The sequence below is a fragment of the Ictidomys tridecemlineatus genome, chromosome 6 (assembly GCF_052094955.1).
Source record: "Ictidomys tridecemlineatus isolate mIctTri1 chromosome 6, mIctTri1.hap1, whole genome shotgun sequence".
NCBI classification, from domain to species: Eukaryota; Metazoa; Chordata; class Mammalia; order Rodentia; family Sciuridae; genus Ictidomys; species Ictidomys tridecemlineatus.
The window spans coordinates 108,746,248-108,769,923 of NC_135482.1; the positions used below are offsets into that span (position 1 = coordinate 108,746,248).

General features: G+C 35.7%; 1 protein-coding gene across 23 annotated transcripts in view; it reads right to left on the minus strand.

Annotated features, from left to right (window-relative positions):
• Nucleotides 1-23,676, minus strand: part of Erc1 (ELKS/RAB6-interacting/CAST family member 1) — a 502,961-nt gene that overhangs the window by 112,185 nt on the left and 367,100 nt on the right. For all 23 annotated transcript variants that reach the window (XR_005731973.2, XM_040281166.2, XM_040281167.2 and 20 more), the window contains one exon: nucleotides 9,716-9,860. Coding sequence is in view for 22 of the 23 variants with exons in the window: in XM_040281166.2 (XP_040137100.2) it covers nucleotides 9,716-9,860 (145 nt within the window). In the remaining variant the exon portion in view is untranslated. The remainder of the gene's footprint in view (nucleotides 1-9,715; nucleotides 9,861-23,676) is intronic.

Sequence of the window (23,676 nt, forward strand, 5' to 3'; positions counted from 1 at the left end):
TGAGTAGAACAGTTTCTCTTTCTTTCTCTCTGCAACCTCCTTCTTTATCACTTTTCATTTTCTTCAACTTATGCCAAAGAGAGTATGAATACATGAATGAAGAAAGCACAGAATGGTTTTGCTAGTGATAAGAAAAAATAGTGAGGACTGTAGGTAGTTCAGAGGTAAAAGGCTTGCCTAGTATGTGTGAGGCCCTGGATTTTGATCCCCAATGCTATACAAGATAAGTAAAGAAAGAAAAAAAATATTGATTTAATGGCTAGGAAATTCCAAACTACAAAGATAAAACTTTTTTTCTTATATGAGAGAGAGAGAGAGAGAGAGAGAATTTTTTTAATATATATATTTTTTTAGTTTTCAGCGGATACAACATTTTTGTTTGTATGTGGTGCTGAGGATCAAACCTGGGCAGCATGCATGCCAGGCGAGTGCGCTACCTCTTGAGCCACATCCCCAGCCCCAAAGATAAGTCTTGAAGCAAATATTAAATTATAGATTAGGCTGAGGAAGCAGAAGGCAATTCCAGAAGTGAGGACAGTGAATGGAAAATGCTTTGCCACTATTTTGTTTCAAGTAAATCTGGATATCATTAGCAAGAACAATCTAGATAAAATTACTTGGTTGTGGCTTAGAGGAAGAATTATTCATACTAAATACTTAACATACAAAAACTTAGAACAGAAGAGAGAGAATAATTTTAACATTAACATTTTTATTTGACCAAGTCAGTAAGAGCTATTGAATCATTAAATATAGACTAAATCATAATTTGCTATCAACTTCTGAATACTGTATATCCTAACCTAACCAAACAGAAGGTTTTCACTTTCTATGATAATAATATAATGGTTTCCATCCAGCTGATGTTGCATAGAAGAGGTTGATACTTGTGTATACAGCAACACAGAATGAAGCTGGAGCTGCCAAGTGCAACATAAAAGGGAAACTATCAGTGCCTAGCATTAATGTGTTCTCTTTTTTTGTACCAAGGATTGAACTCAGGGGTACTTGGTCACTGAGCCACATCCTCAGCCCTATTTTGTATTTTATTTAGAAACAAGGTCTCACTAAGTTGCTTAGTGCCTTGGCTTTGTTGAGACTGGCTTTGAATTTATAATCGTCCTGCCTTAGCCTCCCAAGCTGCTGGGGATTACAGGAGTGCGCAACTGTGCCGGCTCAATGTGCTCTTTGAGGAATGTCAGTCATGCCAAAAGCACCTGCGCTAGCCAGGAACAGTAGTGCAAGCCTATACCCAGGGGCTTGGGAGGCTGAGGCAGGAGAATCATGAGTTCAAATTCATCAGCAAAAATGAGGCGCTAAGCAATTTACTAAGACACTGTCTCTAATAAAAAATGCAAAATAGGGCTGGAGATGTGGCTCACTGGCCAAGAGTCCCTGAGTTCAATTCTCCGTACAAATGTATAGATTTATATATAACAATGGATGCATGAATGCTTTTGGGGCTGGTCTCAATGTGAATAAGAATTTAAACAGCTTAGTGAGGTGGATGAATGTCCAAACATTTTACTTTCCACCAATAGTTTCTGTTTCCTTCCAGCTACTTTAATACATGATGTTTAATTTTCCTTTATTTACAACTTTGCAGCTCTACTGTTGTTCTCTTTTTATAGAATGTAAAATAATTTTATTGTTCTCTCTCCAATTTTCAACTAATTTTACTAGCATGAGTGGGTTTGTCCAATTGTCCCAGAATTGGTGACCAGGACTCAAAGATGATGACAAGTAAGAGCTATGCAACCCATACATGACAAAGACAGCTTAGTAAGAAGCGGCAAAACAAGCACTACTATTACCAGTCCAGTAGCTCAGCATATGCCTTTGTACACAGACAGATATGTGCTAACACTGGTGAAGGATTCCTCACATGGGGAGTTATCTGTTCATTCACAAGATTGCCTAAGCCAAAAAAGAGGGGCTCAAAGAGAACCTCCCTAAATACTGGGCATAAGTATAAGAAAAGGAGAGACTTTTTAATCTCATTTTTTATCTCATTTTTTTCATTTGTTATCTACTTAGGCATCATACTTATTGATATGCCTTGTGTATGCCTGAGAAGGAAAAAAAGAGAACTGGAGACAGATGAAAGGATGGACAGAGAAGTGTGAGGCGGCCTACAGAACCTTGCCATTTGGCATGTAAAGATTCACGAGTCTCCTGTGGGTCAAGTTACATAACCAAGTAGCCAGGTTTGTGTCTTTTGGCTGCTGCTTCATTCCAACAAGGTCAATTTGGCTAGTGAAGCAGTGTCAGAGGACACAAACAATACCCACAGGAGGAAGAAAAAGGAAGAGAGAAAGAGCACTTGTCCCTTTCTCACTGCAGGTCCCTTCAGTGAGCTAAGGGGAGAGAGAAAATGAAACAACTTTTTCTTTATTGTATGATCTGCTTTCTTACACCAGATTAAAATAGTCTTTTCTAGAGTTTAAGACAAATGTGGAATCATATAGTTAGTATGTACTTTTCTGTCTTCTTTTGATCAGTGTGTTTTTGAGATTTATCTATATTGTGTGTTTGTGCAGTTCATTTCTATTTTATGCTGAGTAGCATGTCATTGCATGAGTCTGTTCATTCATTTGCTGTGGTAGCCAGCCTTCAAAATAGCCTCCAAGGATCTCATTCTCCAGTTGTTCACACCATTGTGTTGTTCCCTCCCATACTGTGCAAGTGTTGTTTACGTGATCAACGGAATAAACAGAAGTGATGGTGTGCTATTTTGTTTTAATTTTTTAGTTGTTGATAGACCTTTATTTTATTTATTTATATGTGGTGCTGAGAATCGAACCCAGTGCCTCACACATGCCAGGCAAGAGCACTACTGCTGAGCCGCTGTCCCAGCCCAATGGTATGCTACTTTTGAGGTTAGATTACAAAAGATACTGGGTATTTCATCTTAGTTGCTCCCTTTTCCTCTTGTGGGTCACTTGCTTAGGGAAAAGCCAGCTATTGTGTTCTAACCAACTCTATGGAAGAACCATATGCTGAAAAGCTAAGAGTCACAGGAAAAAATCTGGAATAGATCCTCTAGCCCTATTCAAACCTTCAGGTGGCTGCAGGCCTGGCTGACAGCCTGACTGCAAACATAGAAGAGACCCTAAATCAGAACTACCTGCTAAGATGCTCCCTAATCTTGATCCTCAAAAACAGTATGAGACAATAAATAATTATTTCTTTTTTTAAATAAATATTTTTAGTTTTAGTTGGACATAATACCTTTATTTATTTTTGTGTGGTGCTGATGATCGAACCCAGGGCCTTACACGTGCCAGGGCCTACCACTGAGCCACATCCTCAGCTCTTAAGCTACTAAATTGAGGGTAATTAAAAAAATGTTTTTCAGTTGTCAGTAGACCTTTTATATTTTATTTATTTATTTATATGAGATGTTGAGAATCAAACCCAGTGCTCAAAAGTGCTAGGCAAGCGCTCTACCACTGAGCTACATCCCCAGCCCCTGAGGGTAATTTTTTTTGTAGTAACAGATAACTAATATATATTGGCAACTGGGAATGAGATAGTTCTGTAACAAAATGTAGGAGTGAAGACCTGGGAAGACCTGAGTAGAGTGTTAGGGAAAATCCAATATTGCTGTGTGAAAGGGTAAAGTTTCTAAGCTGCAAAGCCTGAGTTAAAATGTAAAGGACTAGGTATTGTAAAGTTTCTGAACTGCACACAGAACCTGAAATTCCTGAGGCAGTTAAGACAATGCCCGGTACTGACCATTTAGTTGTTAAATAACCTGGACCCTGCGCAGTTTGGCACGTAGGCATTGTTCCAACCTGTTCCTGCCAATGAATGTACTAATCATGTTTGAGAATTGTTGTTTGATTTTCCCTCGGTGTATGGTGATTTGTTAAAGGAGACTGTGATGTATGTAAAGTCCCTGCTCTCCCTAAAAAAGTGTACTTAAGCACTGCTCAACCCCTGCTCGGGGCTCTTGGCCGCTCTCCTGTCTTGAGTGAGCCTGGAGCCCCAGCGCGCTGGATTGGATCCTCAATAAACCCCCTTTTGCTGTTGCCTGAGTCGGTCTCTTGGTGGTCTCTTCCTCCGACATTCGCCGGACCCTTACACTGTGAATAGACTGTTAGGTAGAAACATGAGCTTTTGGAGGCTGACAATAGATTGAAATTTTATTATTATTATTTTTTTGAAGTTATAGGTGGACAGCATGACTTTATTTTTGTTCGTTTATTTTTATGTGGTGCTAAGGATCAAACTCAGTGCTTCACACATGGTAGGAAAGTGCTCTGCCACTGAGCTACAGCCCCAGCTTGTCAAAAGATCTGAAACAGAAGTGAGGTATATGTTTTTGAGAATATGTATTACCAGAACTTTTAGCACTATCATCACCTGCAGTATATGGAATATAGGAAATATTATCTAATGAACTGAATGATCTGAAAATTTTACCCAGAACACTAAAGGTGTGGCTTGATTTCTTCTCATTGTTTACAGTAAAATGTGAGAGAAAATAAACTAACTATAGTCATCCTGAAGACCGTTTACCTTGGTTCTTTTATGTGTTCATGAAAATTTACAGATAAAATCAGAATCTAAATTATATATGTATATATATATGTATATATATATATATATATATACATATATTTAAAAACCTCCTATGTGTTGTATTATAGCATCATATTGAAAGTGAAAAATTAGATGAAAATGCCACATAATATATTCCCTAAGTTAGTACATATTTAGATTGAAAATAATTGCTCTTTATGATATATATAGTCATTTCCAGAATCCCCCCACAAGACACCAGAATCTGAGGATACTCAAGTCCCTTATATAAATGGTGTAGCATTGCATATATCTACCTGCATTGTATTGTACACTTTAAATCGTCTCTAGATTACTAATAATACCTAATACAGTGTCAACAGAGGTCATACTAAATTGTGTAAGGAGTACTGATAAGATAAAAACAAAATCTGTGGACACCATTAAAAAAAACCAAAACAGTTGGCCCTCCATATCCATGGGTTCCTCATCTGTGGAGTCAATCAACTGTGGATAGAAAGTACAGAAATTTTTTTTCTTGTCATTTCTAAAACAATACAAAATTATGGCAACTCAAGATTATAAATTACATATATATTCTTAAAGGCTAAGTCTCCTTATTCTTGTTGGAAAGAAACTTCCCTCAAGAATTCATTCATAATGAAAAGACTTTAAATAAGTAGCCTATGGAAATATTTTCTTCGCTAGCTACAAGAATTTTTCATACAATGATTTTTCTTCATAGAAAAAGAGAATGATAAATCCAAAATGGTAACTTTCATCAAACGTGGTTCACTTTAGTAGACAATTAGTATGTCCTCATACTATTTTAGCTTTGTTCAGAAACAATTTATATGCACTACCATGAGCCAATAATAGATTTGACAGGTAAGAATCCAATGATTTGTTGTGCTCCAAATTAGTTGCCCTGAAAGTTGTTCCAATAGGTGGATCAGGGCCTATGTCTAAGAATTTGAAAACCAAATCAAAGCTTTTCTCTCCCTCTCTCTCTTTAATGTATAGAACCCATACTTTTGTTCTAAATGTTAAGCAATTTCATCTCAAAACTTAGTAAGAAAAAAATCACATTATTCATATATAAAACAGATTTACATTCTTTACTTGAAACTTCAAGATAGGTAAAGGAGGACTCATTTCAAACAAGTAAAAAAATTTGGGGTTGGCTTAGGGAAGAATCAATATTCAAATTGCTTTTTCTTTCATATAAGTTGTGATTTAAAACTAGAATTTGGGAACAAATGACAATATTTTGTTGGGTTGTTATAATTCTCATTTTCAATCAAAGGGAATTCAATGAACTTTCAAAAAAATTCTCCTTTGTAATAATAGATAAGGATGAGAAATTTTACTCCAAAGGATGATTTATTTGGTAAGTTCCAAGTGCTTTGAGTAGTTATGATAGAGTATCTTTTCAATTACAACATCATACTTAGCAGACCATGCTACTAAGAGAGATAAGTAGCCACCAATGCCATGAGGAGGGAAAGATAACCTGATACATATCTACTGAGCCAAAGGCCAGCTCTGTAATATGTGAGAAAACAGTAAAATAATAAATAATCACAGTACAGGTAGTCCAGAGGAAGAAGAGATGGAGAAAGGCAAATAAAAGGCCTGTTTAATAATAGTTGGGCATGGTGACATGTGCCTATAGTCCCAGTGGCTTGGGAGGCTGAGGTAGGAAGATCACAAATTCAAGGCCAGCTTCAGTAATTTAGTGAGGCCCTAAGCAACTTAGTGAGACCCTGTCTCAAAAATAAAAAAATAAAAAGGGCTGGAGATGTGTTTCAGTGGTTATAAACACCTCTGGGTTCAACTCCTGGTAACCTGCAAAGCACTCCCCCCACAGAAAGGTCAAAGACAATTCTAAAAATAGCAAGAAGAAAGAGATCACTTAAAAGTGAATCCATGTTAGGTTACTAGCATATTTCTCAGCAGAAACCCTGCAGTTCAGGAGAGAAGGGTCTGATATATTCATAGTATTGAAAGGAAAAAAAAAGTCTCATCCCAGAATATTATACCCAGTAAAGCCATCCTTAGGAAAGAATAAATAAAGAAGAAAGAGGGGGTGAAATGAAGTCCTTTCCAGATAAGCAAAAGCTATGGGACTCTGTCACCACTAGTCTGGCCTTACAGGAAAGAGAGTCCTTTAATCTAAAATAAAAACGATAATTACTATTATAGAAACACAAAGAAAAACTAAATTAACTAGTAGATATAAATTTATAATCAAATTCAGCATGCTCCATTTTTGCAATGGAGTATTTGGAGGTTAAAAGAACACAGTTAGGCATGGTGGTGCACACCTGAAATCCCAGCAACTTGAGAGGTAGAGACTGGAGAATTGAGAGTTCAAGGCTAGCCTCAGCAACTTAGCAAGACCCTAAGCAACTTAGTGAGACCCTGCCTCAAAGTAAAAAATGAAAAGGGATGTTGATGTGGCTCAGTGATAAAGCACCTCACGGTTTAATCCCCAGTAATAACAAGAAGAAAGAATACAAAACTGAGAGAAAGGCCATATTGTGACAATCACTGTGCTGTGGTTAAACAGACTGTATTAATACTTTACAGGGTTCTATATTGAGTTTATATGAAATCTAGAGTGGCTGCCTGACAATCACAGAGAGGGCTTCTTCATGACTTACAGTCTGAACACATAGGTTGGCACCCACCACATCACATCTGGAATTTATTAGACAACCTTCAGGTTTTTTTTTTTTTTTCATCAGCCCTGGCCCTTTCCTCTGATGCAGGCTCTCCAAGTATTGCTTTGCCATGAATGAGTCAAGGAGATAAGTCACCCTGGGTGTGAGTAATTGGGAATACATTAGGGATAACCCCCAAATCTGTATGTCCCTATTGCTTTACCTCTTTTTGAGGATAGGAATCACTCATGAATGCCAAGAACTTCTTAGGGCAGTGGCAGCTCTATTTACTGGAAGCCTGGTCAATGCTGACTGCTTCTCTGTTAGGAAATAGTCTTTAGATTGTGGCACATTCCAGCAATTCAAGAACAAGAAGCTTTAAATTAAAACAACATTGATGCCATATCCTCTTTCCAAAAGGCCTCTCCTTTGTCCAAAAGTTAGTACACACACTTAGAAGAATTAAAGAACTAAATGTCTTTAAAGAATTAAATGCCTTTGGCATGACTCCTTCCTTCTCGCTCATAGCATCCCATTTTTGAGAGATAAAATGACCATAGGAAGAAATCCTAAGAACTATAAAACATTCAGGGCATACAGTTAGAAAAAGACACTGCATTTTTTTTTTTCTTTTTGCTATGCTAAGGATCAAAGTTAGGGACTTCTGCATGCTAGGCAGGCTCTTTTCCCCTGAGTCACATCTCCAGCCTGTGAGAATCTTTACTCCTTTCTATGTTAAAATCAAAGATTAATTTCCTTAATTAAAAAAATTTTAGGTGTTGACTGACCTTTACTTTATCCATTTATTTATATGTGGTGCTGAGAATCGAACCTAGTGTCTTACACATGCTAGGCAAGTGCTCCACCACTGAGCCCCAGCCCCAGCCCCTAATTTTCATCTCCAAAAACAGGAGAGACAAGTAATCAGAAGTCCCCTGTGAATGAGATACAATGTTCTGATCTGCTAGGCATTCTATTCTATTTGACATGCTAACGTGAAGGACCAACACTACTCAGATTATATGCTTATATAATTTAGGCTTAAAAAAGTTAAGTAATATGATATTGTTAAATTTATAAACTCAAAATCAAGTGAACTTTCTTAAATCATAGTATTTTCATATTAATCAGCTTTGGACAGTCAATTTTCAGTTTTCAACTACTAGACAGATGTTAGTAATAATTATAATAATAATAAGAAATATTATTATTAGTAATAACACATTCTTCCTATTTTACTTAATAAGCATTAAAAATATGAGATGATGATGTTCTCATCTTGCTAAACATTATTATAGGACACTAGAAAAGTTTTCTTTCTCTTGTAAATGAGCAATGGATTGCTTTTCTGCTGGTCTATTATTTCTCCTATAGAGAAGGGATATATTTTGGTATTTTTCCTCAGCCAAATCAGCTACATAAATAAATTTTTTGGGGGGAGAGTACCAGGCATTGAACACAGCGGCAATTGACCACTGAGCCACATCCCAAGCCCTAGTTCATATTTTATTTAGAGACAGGATCTTACTGAGTTGCTTGGCACCTCCCTTTTGCTGAGGCTGGCTTTGAACTTGCAATCATCCTGCCTCAACCTCCTGAGCTGCTGGGATTACAGGCATGCGCCACAGCGCCTGACAATATAAACTCTTTTAATAATCAGTTCTAATATTTATCTACAAAAATACCTTTATTGTACAAATACTTATAAATTTAAACATTAAGTATTATGCCAAGGTACTACCAATTGCTGACTGATCTCTCTATATAGAAAAGAAGACATTCTTTATTTTAAAAGTTCTTTCCCAGTCCAATTACTCAGGGCAGAAGAGTATATTTAAGAAGCCAAAATGTATAGAAAATGTGACTGAGAATGTAGGATATGACATAAGAAGATAGGATTGTTGATACTGCAAATTGTACAGGACTAGTCAGTGAAGATATTAAAGTTAAAGCAGGGAACTAGATTTGAAAACTCAGCTTTCTCATTATTTTCAAAAGGACAATCTTTCCCCCATTTTATAACTGTGATAAAATATACCTAACATTACCATTTTAACCATATAAAGTGTATGGGCCTATGAAATATAGTAAGTATTAAATTTTGGAGGGTTTTAAGGTTGGAAAGAAAAGGGCAAAACTCTATTCATACCTTCAAACACTATTCAACCCTGAATAACAAGAAATCTCTTAGTAAAAATATAGTTAAATGCCTTTGTAATAAGAACACAGTTGGATATAAGAAATTCAAATGGGTAGAATTTCACTTATTTCTACCAGCCATAGTATAAAATTAAGAAATGTTCTCATGGAAGACTTATGACATCTTCTAAACCAGCCCTGTTACCAATAATACTCTTGTGAAAGTCAAAATCTCTAATTATGAAAATTAACTGAATACCATTGTCAGATGTCTAATATGAAATACAAGACCCTAAAGTATACACTGGCAAGACAAATGTGGAGAAAATGGTGTGAAAGCTGGTCTCCTGGTCCCCTCCCTGGGCCCCTGACATTACTAATACCTGCTGTTTGAGCTGCTGTACCAGGCGATCCTTCTCACGTTTAAGTGCAGCCACTTCCTCTTGGGTCTTTTTCTTAGAGGACGAAAGTTCTAAAAGAGCTATATTGGCATCTTTCTCACTAATGGCAGCCAGAAGAGCTTCTTGCCTGAAAAAGAAAGAAAATGCATTTTCATTTAACCCTTGTAACAATTCTTTGAAGTTATCATTACCCTCATTTTATGTATGATAAAACCAAGGCTTGGAGAGTTTATGTAGTTTGCCCAAGTTCATACTTGGGTATATGGTACAGTAGGAAACCCAATTCAGGTTTTTCTGATTCTAAATGTTTTATCTTGTTATATTGCTATATTAATTCAAGGATTCTTACATAATATTAAATGAAATAATCCAGTCATAGAAGGAAAAATATTGCATGATTTCACTTACATGAGGTTATCTATAATTGTCAAACTCATGGAATCCTAGAATGTACCATAGAGATTACCAGGGGCTAAAGGAAGGGAGAAATAGAGAATTGTGAATCAAGGCATAATTTCTCAATTTTGCAGGATCACAATTCTCAGAGACCTGCTGTACAACATTTTTCTTGTAGTTAAAAACATACTGTTTTGTACATTTAAAAATTTAACAGCGTGGATCCAGGTTAAATACTCTTATCATAAAAATAAAAAATTTTTAAATGTTTAATCTTTGGAAAAACTACATACATAGTTTTCCTTTTGTGCTGGAGAATCACACCCAGGGCCTGGCATATGCTAGGCAAGTGTTCTATCACTGAGCTAAATTGCCAGCCTAATAATAATAACTTAGGGAGCTGGGGTTGTGGCTCAATGGCAGAGCACTTGCCTTGTACATATGAGGCCCTGGGTTTGATCCTCAGCACCACATAAAAATGAATAAACAAAGATATTGCATCCATCTATAACTAAAAAATATTTTAAAAAATAGTAACAACTTAGTATTTCATTAAAAAAGAAAAAAAAGAGTTTCTAGATATAACTATGTTTAAACTTGAAAAATAAAGTTAGTGACTTTTTTTTTGTTTATTAAGAGTAGTCCTGTCTCCTCTGTTTCATCCATGTAACCCTAACCCATTTTTTGATAAGTATGTGTAGCTTCCAGGCAAACTAAGACATTAACTTTGACACTGAAAACATTTTCATGTATAGAATATATAACAAATTGTTAATCTTAGTAAAGTGAATTTAGAAACACAGCCTATATTCTTGGGGCATTCTAGAGATTGGTAATTCTTTTTATCTCATTAATGCAATAAGTTTAGAGTTGTGACTTTATTGGCAATGATCCACACACTTTCAAATAGTAATTTAAACTTCACAGATTCCTTGTGGTTTAGCTAACTACTTGTGGTTCATGTCCAGAAGGAAAAGGAGTAGATTTAGTAGTGAGGTGGATATAAGAAACTTACGAAATAATCAGAATAAAGTTGGTGAACAATTTAGTCTCACAGTCCAAAATGCATTCTTCAGTAGTTCATCTTTTATGTAAAAAGACAGATTTGATTTACAAGAACTATATAAGTGGCCTGAGCCTTTGACCCGAGGAAATGCTGAATCTGAGAATGTACTGCCCAAGCTTAACTCTGTTTCTGTCTTTTGTTAAGATAATTGAACTTCAATAGCAGTCATATGGAAGAGTTTTAGTTAAGCCACAAACTGGAAGACTATCATTTGAATATTCTAAGGGATATTCTTTATTCTGGATGGGTTGATGTTCAGAACTCTGAATAAGTAATACTAACAAATGGAGGATATAATGAGCTTACATCATGGAAATGAAGATTTGTTTAACTAGTATTTGCTGTTGGAAAGGAAGATCCTCATGGATCCCAGTATCACTTTCCACTGTCCCCACACTATGTAATTCTAAGAAAGGCAGATGGCTTAAACCGGGAGGCTCCAGTCAACACCAGAGGGATAATGACAGTCTAAATATAGCCAATGGCCACTTGAAAAAAATATGTTAAGTGGTGAAATGAGCATAAAGGTGAAGGAGTTCAAGATGGTCTAACTATGCAGTTTCCTGTTACTTGCTGTCATCTGTTCCCTTTTGGGAAGCTCAAAGACTGACAAAGTTGAAATGAAAAGAGTGCTTTCTCAAAAAGGGCGCTGCATTTCTTTGCACTAGGAGTCAGAATCACACACTTAGTAGCAGGCAAACAGCAAAAGATGAATGAAAAATTTCATTCTATCTAAATCTAGATATCTAGGTTGAGTAATCAACACTTTTAATAAATGCCAAATATGAAAGTGATAGCATTTGAGTTACTACTTTGTGTTTAAGGAAAGTATCATAATATGAAATATTAGAATTAATTGTATATTGTTGAAGCATCTTTATTAAATTCTAAATTCTTTCATATGATATGCTTGGCTAGCTAATATATACTACGGTACAGTTAATCTCTGGGGCAAATGTCAAATTTCCAAGAATATGATATATAATATGATATAACAGGTGATTATTTACATTTCAAATTTCAAAATTGTAAAGGATGTACCTACCACAGGAGTCCAAGCCCCTGGAATAATGATTTTCTAATAAGATGAAACTGTTTCTATAATAATAATTCAAATAGATTTTATTATGTCATTGATGCTATTTATGCTGGAATGATAATTATGCCGTATACTGCACAGAATCAAACTTTTCCTCACTATACCCATGAATTCTCATCCTCTAAAAATTTCCTAGCACATGATCATACTCTTTTCAATTGAAAACTGTATGTTGATATGGATTTCTACAATTGTATATGTCTAAGAAAGGTAACTCACAGTTAAGAGAATAAAGTGTTTTGATTATGTGCTATACATGTCATATCAATTTTGGATAATGTCAATCTCTTTTAGGCTTTCCTTTTATTTTTGGAAAAGGATGGAATTTATAAAAATTGTTTTCTTGGTTATAATTTTGGTAAATCTGAAATTAATACCACTGAAAACAAGGGAAAACCTGAATAAACCTTGTAGCTTCGCTTTTTTTTTTAGTTAATTTACGTTTATTGTCAATTTTAGAGGTCACACAACCAAGAAATAGACTCCTGTTAGCTTTGCTATAAATAACACATCTAATATATGGGTTATTTTGGTGATAGTTACCTATGTTGTTTTCTAGGGTACCTCAAACCAGTTGAAATCACTACTCTTCACTTAGGTCTGTGCAAGTGTTCAATGTGTGACCTTATGACTTCAGAGGGCCCCAAATTCCCCCTTCAGGGAATGGTAATACAGTCATTTTCTAAACATACCTCCTATGAAGAACTAAGATGGTTGATTATGCAAGCAGAGACCACCTTTCCTTATCTCCAATCACCTTTCCCCATACCTCAGAATACCCTGTGTCCCACAGATAACCTAAACCCTATCCTCGCGGAGGCAGATTTGAGAGTTGGGGCTCCTGGCTTCTCACATTTGGTCAGCTCCTGAATAAACTCTTTCTGTTTTACAAATCTTGTCCTTTTGGTGATTAGCATACTGTGCAGTAAGAACAAGAGGCCTCCTTTGGTAACACTATCAGAAAGAAAAATATCTTAAAACATTCTGGAAGATCAGTAAGGATGTGAAAATAAACACTAGAAGTCACAGCTCATGGGAAATAAGAAAATTGTTAATTTCCTAATATACTTCATTAAAAGGACCATGTAGTATAGTTGAATCTACATGGTTAAGTTTTACACAGGACACTCAAACATATCTAGACTAAAAATTTTTGTTAAGAATGCTACTTTTCAGAGGTAAAGGAATTCAAATTAGAAAAAAAAATTGTGAAAAGATTCTTATTTTAACCTATTTAATATAATTATTTCTTTATAAAAATATATTTTCTGATAAAGATAATACACATACATTGAAGAAAACGGAAAGACTCAAAAATAAAGGAAATAAAAAATACAAAAAGCAATTCCTTTGTAAACAGAGTCAATGGCTTGAGATCTAGAACTATTGCTAAGGATATTTTAAAGAAATTGAAACTTAATAAGGGTTAATCATTGACTCAGAGCTTTCCTAACTGAAGATTATCCACAGAAAAATGAGACTTGCTAGTGTAGCACATTCTGACTTTGTTTCCCATGAGCCTGAGGGAGTAACATGAGCACATAAAATGCAAAAGGTAATAAACGTATGTCACAAGCCCAGAGCAAAATAAAAACTTCACTGTTCTTCCTGTCAAATCACTCTTGTTCTGTGTCTTTTCCTTAATTACCAAAAAGGGGGGAGAGAAAAAGAAAAATGTGGATACAAAACCTTTCAAGTGATTAGTTATCTGCTAATGCATGAAGAACATGTCATTATTACTAGCATAATGAGTAGGTAGCAACAGAAATCCTACCAACTTTAGGTCATTACAATGGTGCTTCTATCCCTGGTGCTTACAACTATCAGACTAGTTGAGCTTGCCCTTTGACCTACACATTTTAATAGAATCAAGATGGTTCTAAAAGTACTCTACTGTGGGGTTTAAGCTTCAGAAATAGTAGGACTACCCTTCTGTCCCCTTACCCTTGCTGGGAAAAATTCAGAAACTGGAGCCAAATATTAAAGGCAAATGGAGCTCTAATTCCTTTTGATAATTTCTGAATTCTTGAGACAAACACAACATTTGCCTTCTATTGACAATAAATAAGAGATGTGTAATCAATGTTGAAATGATGGTGGTTAACAATGTAGCTATCCCTAACTATGCATGCTATGAATTAAGGGATGTTACTGAAGTTTACCATTCCCTCTTCCTCTAAATAAGCATTGCAAATTGAACAGCTGTATAATCATGTATTAAAAATTCCATAATTCTGAAAATATCAGGAAAAAGACGTGATAAAATGGCTTTGGACATTTTAATGTCATGGACATGTAGGCATAGTTATAGTTACTATAACAGAGGTTAAATCTGAAATCTAGATTCTCTTATTGATGCATTAAATAAACGTTTGATTTTTCTGCCTTCTTTATTTGATAGGTAACCAATTAGTTATCCAGAGTGTGTAGTAGATTACCAGGACATTACTTTTACTACTTGGTCATTTCCTTCAGTTACATTTTTCTCCTACTTTCCTTGAAGAAGTTTCAGAGAAGATGGTAGATGCACTATCCATTTAAACTCTCTGTGAAAGTTACAGTCTGGGCGAACTGCTATGGGCAAACCTGAAGGAAATGCCTGATCTCTCAAATATCGGTCCCTGTGCATCACATTATATCCCTCAAGGTCACCTTTTATTTACATATCCAGAAATATCTTTAATGTAAAATGTCAAAATTAAATTGACTTTTCTTTCCACCATCACAAATAAACCTTTCAATGTTAACAGAACCACCAAATTCCTGTGTCCCTAAGTGGACAATCTTTAAATTAATTTTATGTTTTCTTTGCTTCCTATGGTCTTTATTCAAGTTTTTCCGATTCTTTCTTTCTAATAGTTTCTTTTCTCTCCCTTCCTTCCTCTTTCTGTCTTTCTTTGTGGTGCTGCAGATCAAACTCCATGCCTGTCACATGCTAGGCAAGTGCTCTACCACTGATATATCTATCCCTAGCACTTTTAAAATTTTTTATTTGAGATAGTTAAAAAAATTTTTTAAAAGTTAAGACAGGAGAATTGCTCAGGTTGGCCTCAAACTTGTACCCCTCTTGCTTCAGCTTCCCATGTAGCTGGGATTACTAATAGGCACCACTGGAACTCACTGGTTTGTATGAGCTTGGTCACTATTGTAGTCATTACTACCCTTCTACGTTGGGCCTCTAGTATACTTAAAGCTTCTTTTTTGGTCTTCCCATTATTTAATACTGTCCTACTTTTCTGAGGTCATTTTCTCTTACCACATCTGATGCTTTAGCCTAACATTTAGAACCACCCACAATTTTCAACCCATTTCTCACTGTTCTCCAACAACTTTCTCTGCCAATAGAATGTCTACTAATTTTCACTTAGATCCATGCTATGCTTCTATCTCAGGTGCATATAGCTTTGTCTCGTTAAAGATCTGGCTCTGCTTGTGACAAATTTCTCTCTTCAGCATCTCCTTTCAGCACTTTCACAGTTTGGATCATATTAACAGGAAATTACTCTGTAAATGTCCTTCAATTCTTCTACATTTGCAAAGTCTGCTCCCCCAATGACAGTAATTTTATTTTATTTTTTATAATTTTTAAATGATTCTAGGAACTTATTTGACTTTCAATTTTTTAAAAATTTTACTTTGAATTTACAACATATATAATTAACAGCCAAACATGGTGGCACATGCTTGTAATCTTAACTACTTGGGAGCCTGAGGTAGGAAAGTTGCAGGTTTGAGGCAGGCAGCCTGGACAACTTGGTGAGACACTATCTCAGAAAAACAAAAATAAAAATGCAAAAAGGGCTGGGTATGTACTTGAGTGGCAGAGTGCTTTCCTAGCAGTGTCTGCTCCTGAGTTTAATCCATAGTACTGTAAAAAAATGAAACAAAAACAAAAAAATCCTCACAAAACACAAAATCTACCATCTTAACCATTTAAAAATGAATGATTTAGTAGGGCTAAGTACATTTACAAACTGTACAACCAATCTCCAGAACTCTTTTAACCTTGCAAAATTGAAATCATACCCATTAAACAATAATTCCTTATTTCCCCGCCCCCAACTCCTGGTAACCATTATTCTATTTTTTCTGTCTATGAATTTGACTACTCTAGGTACTCATGTTAGTACATATAGTTTATCTTTTTGTGATTGGCTTATTTCACTTGGTGTAATGTTTTTGAGATTCATCCATGTTGTAGCAAACAACAGAATCTTTTTTCTCTTTTTTTTTTTTTTTGAGGGGTGGGGGAACCTGGAATTGAACTCAGGGGCACTTAACCACTGAGCCACATTTCTAGCTCTATTTTGTATTTTATTTAGAGACAAGGTCTCACTGAATTGCTTAGTGACTTGCGTTTGCTGAGGCTGGCTTTGAACTCACAATCATTTTGCCTCAGCCCCCCAAGCCACTGGGATTACAGGTGTGTGCCACTGTGCCCAGCAGAATCTTATCTTTTGATGTTGAATAATACTCCATTGCACATACAGACCACATTATATTTATCCATTTGTTCTTCATGGGCAGTTGGGTTGTTTCCAACTTTTAGTTATTGTGAATAATGCTGCTATATTTAAAATTTCAAAAATATCTTCCTTACAGAGTCTCAGTTCATGGTTCTGAAAACCAAGAGCTTTCAAATATTGTTTATTTTTGGCACTGCATGCACCTAAACTATTTATAATTTTAAAATTTTACTTAGGGCTATACTATCTATATTCTTTAAACTCTGATATAATTTGCCAGTCTTCTTTGTTTGCCCAAATCCTTTGCTTAAGAAATATGTAGAGGGGCTGGAATTGTGGCTCAGTGGCAGAGTGCTTGCCTTGCACATATGAGGCACTGGGTTCGATCCTCAGAATCAAATAGAAATAAACAAATAAAAATAAAGGTATTGTGTCCATCTACAACTAAAATAAATAAATAAATAAACAAATAAAGAAGAAATAGCTGGAACTATAGACCCCAATGAAAGCATAAATGTCAAGAATAGTTTTGGGCATAGATAGACTTTGAATAAGTACATATATACTGATCCAATAGCTCCTCAAATTCTGACTTTATTTCTATCTGTTATGGTGGTTTCCTAAATGTTGCAGTGTTTTGTCATTTATTTTGAAACTGTAGCTTTAAGGCTTAAAAAAAAAAGCTGGTAGCATATAAAGCAAGTAAGCAGAGAGTTGAGTAAGACATATCAAGTTCTGGAAATATGAAAGAAATCAAGACTGGAAACAGACCACCAGCTTTGGCCAATTTACATTACATTTAAAGAAAGAGTTATATTTTCTCTAATTAGACGGATGACAACCAAAATACCAGATTCAATGCTAGATGTCACAATTCAAAAGGCAGTGCAAAAGTAAACTGTAAACAAAGGAAGACGACAGGTGGGGTTATAAAAGGGCATGCTAATCCAAAAAGGTTTTCTAAAATCTAGCATAAAAACTGGTATATTTTACAGGTTTGTTCTGCAAAAACAGGATACTAAATCCTTATTTCACTAGACAGCACAAATGACACAAACAGGATGGTCACAAAAATATAGATTTCGGTTTATAAAATGAACTAACACTTGACAATAAGCAGAAGTGGAAAGCCTTATGACTAGATATTTAAAGAGATTATCATAGGTATTGTATAAGTGACTTTGTTTTGAGTAGTAATTTTTTAAAAAGATTTTAATATAGCTAATGAAATCAAATCAATGCATGGTATCAATGCATGGTATGAGTAGTAAATGATAAAATAATACAGTTAGGGAAATCATACTAGAATGAGGATGTAGGAATTGTGAAGGGCCCCAATTTGAACAGTAATAAAAAAGACAGAGAAGCCTGGCACCGTGGCGCATGCCTGAAATCCAGCAGCTTGGGAGGCTGAGGCAGGAGGATCATGAGTTCAAAACCAGCCTCGGTGACTTAGCAAGGCCCTTGGCAATTCAGAGAGACCCTGTCTCTAAATAATAGGGCTGGGGTTGTAGAGCACTTGCCTAGCATGTGTGAGGCCCTGTGTTTGATCCCCAGCACCACATAAAGATAAATAAATGAAGGTATTGTGTCCATCTACATCTAAAAAAATAAATAAATAAAACACACACACACATATATATTATATATATGAATGAAGCTGGGATGTTGCTCAGTGGGAAAGAGCCCCTGGGTTCCGTCCCCAGTACCAACAAACAAAAAGAAAGTGGCAAAAGTTATGTGGTTATGTGTGAGGACACATTGTGTAAATGGATGCGAGGGTTTCTACAGGGTGAAGAGATACCCTGAAATAGCAGCTTTAAATCAGAGCAGGCATGGTCTGGAATAGCAGCCTAAGGAATGAAAACAGGCCATAGACTCCTGACAGACAGACTCAAAAATGCTGCCCAAGAAATGATCTGATTCTGAACATAATACTTAGAAGCATCAAAAATTCTAGAGGCAGAAAGCAAGGTTTTAGACTGAACTGGAGAACAAGAGGAGAGTTTAGAAGATCCTGGCAGCAGAAGTCCAGGCCACTACTGCTAGAGATATGAGTAGAAATCGTATATTACAGAAATTATTTCTAAAGAATGAAGAACAAAATGCTACTGTCTGACTCCTAGATTCAACAGTTCCAGGTAGGACTGTAAGTGAAAAATTGCTATTCCATTCAATGAATATTGCAACACAAAATCCTATAACACAGGCTTTGATCGTGGGGGGCAGAACCTTTCAAATGTTACCTGATATAGAGTATTGACAGCATCTAATCCAATAGTATATGTGGAGGTTCTACCTAGTATAAACTTCTTGTAGCACATGGCAAGTTGTTTGAGAGCACAATTTCTGAATCCTCTCATATTTTGTATCTGTCATCGTCGTCTTTTTAAAAAAAATTTTTTTAGTTGTTGACAGACTCCCCCTTTAAAAAATTTATTTATATGTGATGCTAAGAATAGAACCCAGTGCCTCATATATGCCAGGCGTGTACGTCACCACTAAGCCCCAGCCCCATATCTGTCTTCTTAAACACAGGAAAGGAACTAGAAATATATTGACATGAGAAGAAATACAAATTATGCCAATGGGACTGACTTCCATTTCACGGAACTCCTTGAAAAAAAACTGTTGATAATTATAGCTCAGTAAATAAGCTGATTGGAAAAAAAATGGTGTAGAAATGTGTATTCAGTGTTTTTCTTCACTTTTGCTGAAAAATGAACATGGTAATATATCTAGTGCACTGCAGATTATGGTAAGCTTGTAAAGCTTAGTTTTATTGTTATACTGATACTTCTTCTGTTATGAAGCTTCTGTTTGCTCCTCAGATTGGCCAAACCTGACTTTTGTGAGGAAAATAAGTTTATATCTTCTCCATTTATTTAAAAATATAATACACTGTACCTCAATAAAGTTAATTCTAAAATTATAAAGTTCTTCTGAATGAGGAATTTTTTTAACCTAGCAAACACAATAACTATAAGCACTATATTTTTATTGTGGTAAAATATACATAACACAAAATTTGCCACTTTAATCTTTGTGTGTGCATGTACGTGTGTGTGTGTGTGTGTGTGTGTGTGTGTGTGTTTTACTGGGGATCAAACCCAGGGTCTTATGCATGTAGGCAAGGTTCTACTACTGAGCTACAGTCCCAGCCCCATTTTAACCATTTTTAAGTGTATGGTTTAGTGGCATTAAGCCACAATGTTACACAACTATCATCTCCATCCCTCTCTGCAGCCTTTTCATCTTCCCTAACAAAAACTCGTGTGTATTAAGCACTAACTTCCCCTTCTCTCCCTGCCTCTAGTAATCACCATTCTACTTTTTGTCACTATAAATCTGACTATTCTAGGTTCCTCATATAAGTGAGACAATATAGTATTTGTTTTACCTAGCTTATTTTACTTAGCATAATGTCTACAAGTACAATAAGTTTTATGCTCCCATGTTTACATGACCTTGATACAAAATGCTCTATATGTATTTTTCCCCATGCCTTTTTTTCAAATTTATTTACTATATTTTCAAACAACAATAACAACAAAAAAAAAGGGAGGAGGAGGAGGAGGAGAAAAGAAAAATAGATTTCTAGAAATCCATGAATTCTACTTAGCCATTGTTGGACTAAGGAGGAGGAAAGCTAGATGAGATGAACTGGAGAAGCACTGGCAAGACTTAGTGCACAGTGGCACCTTAGGAGTTCTGATATCCTTTCTTATCAAGTTTAGTTAAAAAAACACAATATATGACCATAGCTTCTATGCTGGTAGACTGGATACTATATAACAGTGAATAATTTGTTTTTTGCTACTTAATGTTAAATATAATTTATAGTCATATTGGAAAGCCAATTTGAGAAACTGGAGATGATATTTATATAGTTATAGAATTTGATTAATATTCAAGGATACAAAACTTGTCTAATCTTCTATAGGGTAAAGAAAAAAATTAACAGAAAACAACATCAATTCAATTCAATAAAGAGTCTGCTATAGTTTGAATATTTGCCTCCCCCTAAATTCACACTGCTTTTTTTGGGGGGGGGGGCAGGGGCTGTACTGGGGATTGAACCCAGAGGTGCTTAATCACTGAGCCACAGTCTTTTTTTTTTTTTTTTTTTTAAAGAGAGAGAGAGTTGGGCTGGGGATGTGGCTCAAGCCGTAGCGTGCTCGCCTGGCAAGCGTGTGACCCCGGGTTCGATCCTCAGCACCACATACAAAGAAAGATGTTGTGTCCGCCGAAAACTAAAAAAAGAATATTAAAAAATTCTAAAAAAAATATTAAAGAGAGAGAGAGAGAGAGAGGTGAGAATTTTTTAATATTTATTTTTTAGTTTTCGGTGGACACAACATCTTTATTTTATTTTTATGTGGTACAGAGGATCGAACCCAGCACCCCGCGCATGCCAAGCGAGTGCATTACCGCTTGAGCTACATCCCCAGCCCCACAGTCCCTTTTTTTTTTTTGAGACAAGGTCTTACTAAGTTTCTTAGGGCTTCATTAAATTGCTGAGACTGGCTTTGAACTTGTGATCATCCTGTCTCAGGCTTCCAAGTTTCTGGGAGTATAGGAATGCTCCACTGTGCCCAGGTTCCTGGTCAAAATCCTTAGGTTTCTAATATAGTACTAATGGCAATTTAGAATTTCTGGTTTCAGGGTGGCGGAGCAAAACCTATCAGTTCCCTTTTCCTCCAGAAAAATCACTCCCCAAGAATAACAAAAAGCAGAAACAAACTGTTGATATAAGAAGATTTATGTTATGTTGAATGATAATACAATAAAAGAAAAAAATGGGTAACGAAATTATTATTGATTTAGTACATGAAAACCAATACAGAGTGCCTACAAAGAGAAATGCCTATGAGAAGGAAGTAGATTTACTGTGCAAAATCCAAGAGTCAGGAATGATTAGATCAATAGCTGTGGAAAGTAGTATAGCTTATTATATTGTATCAGATTTCCTTTCCATGGTAGTTCTCACATGAAAGAAATTATTCAAAATGGAAGTCTGGGCTTGACTCCTGATCTACTGAATCTGAATTTTGGGGATGATATTTTATTCTGAAGAAACTCTCCAGGTAATTTGGAGACTCACACCTTCATAGGAAGATAAACTAATTTAAATGGCTAATAGTAAAAAGTATTAAGTATTACTGATTCCCCACATCCTTGCAAACGCTGAAATTTTATTATTTTATTTTTAAAAAATATTTTTTAGTTGTCAATGGACCTTTATTTTATTTATTTATATGCGGTGCTGAGAATTGAACCCAGTGCCTCACACATGCTGGGCAAGCACTCTACCACTGAGCCACAACCTCGGGCCCCGTTCCCTGCCCCCCGCCCCCCACCCCAGTGAAATTTTAGCATTTGAACTTATTCTTCCTAATTCAACAGTTACATTTAAAAAATTTCAATTCTATAGTAAAAATGATCAAATTTATTTTAAAATTTTAAATTCTGAAGAAACTACAGATACTCAAAATACTGAATATTACTAGATTTCATAAATACCATGTAGCAGTGACTACAGTCTGCTTCTATCCAACAGATTATCTGAAACAAACTTCAAGAGAACATCTTACAAAATATACACAGGCAAATTTCCTCTTTGTGACAAGGGCTAACATAAGACAAACAGACCAACTTAGGATCTTATGCTTTCTATACATCTGCCTTTACAACAGCTGGCAAACCAAGAGGGTTTCTATTGGGAATTTACTCAAATCCAATCAAAATCCCCAGCGAATTATGTCTTAAATCCACAGACCTGTGTTGGAGATCGGGGAGCAGCAAAGCTTAGAATGTGTCTCAAGAGACAAGCTAAGTGGTGGGCTCATGTAACATCTGGGGATGGTCTCCATAAAAAGATTTACACTGACCTTTTTTTTTCATGTTGTCTTTGCTGTTTTACAACACTATGTCCTTTCTGCTTCATGTGTGATTGTGTAACATAAACTGAAAATTTTAGAATATAATCTCATAGGAAGATGAAGTCCCTTCAAAATCAGATACACACCTGTTATTGTATATGAATATTTTTTGGCTACACCATTTATCTTGTCCTCTTTCCTTAGGAAGTCTATTTCCAAAGGAAAATAAAGTCTTCTTATATTGTTTCTCAGAACTTAATCTCCAGAATGCCTCCATTTACATCAGTGTCTGCTTTAAGAATTATTGAATGCTTTCAGAAATTAATCCCTATACTTTGTCACTGTCCCACTGTTTACTTAACCTTTTCTAGTTTCAGATGGATATCATGTCCATACCAGCTGTCCACACTGCTTCTGAGGGGGCTTGCTTGCTTTCTCTTTAGCTTGCATTGCATTCCAAGTCTATTTGCCATGACATTTGCTAGAAGAAAGCTGGTGGTGTCATGGCATGCAGTTTTCCATGCAGTTTTCCTTCCAGACAATCAAGAGCTAATTGTGTCTTGATTTCACAAGATAGCCAACATTACATGAAAGATCTTAGCTCTGGTTTTATAGTACCCAACCTGGAAAAAATGTGGAAACTATTTCAATGTGTAAATACCCAAGATCTTCTTTAAGCTGTACAGAAAGCATATGAAAGCTGTAGGGAAAAATATACGAATGACTGCTGGGGTATGCCAAGAGATAATGACAATTTGGGGACTGCTGAGATACAAAGGTCACAAAAAACAAACCATGTAATTCATCTTCTGATATTAATGATTCAACAATTATATCATTCACCTGCTGTCAATTTGCTGGTAAATATTGTAAGAACTATTCACAGGCTACGAATAAGATACCTGTTGGAGAAATTACGTGGGGATGGGCTAGAGACTGTGCTCAAATTAGGTGGATGAGTTGTTGTTTTTATCAACTGGGATAACTGTGTTTTCTCTGTATCCTCCTGTAACTTCTAACTGCTTGTCAAATGC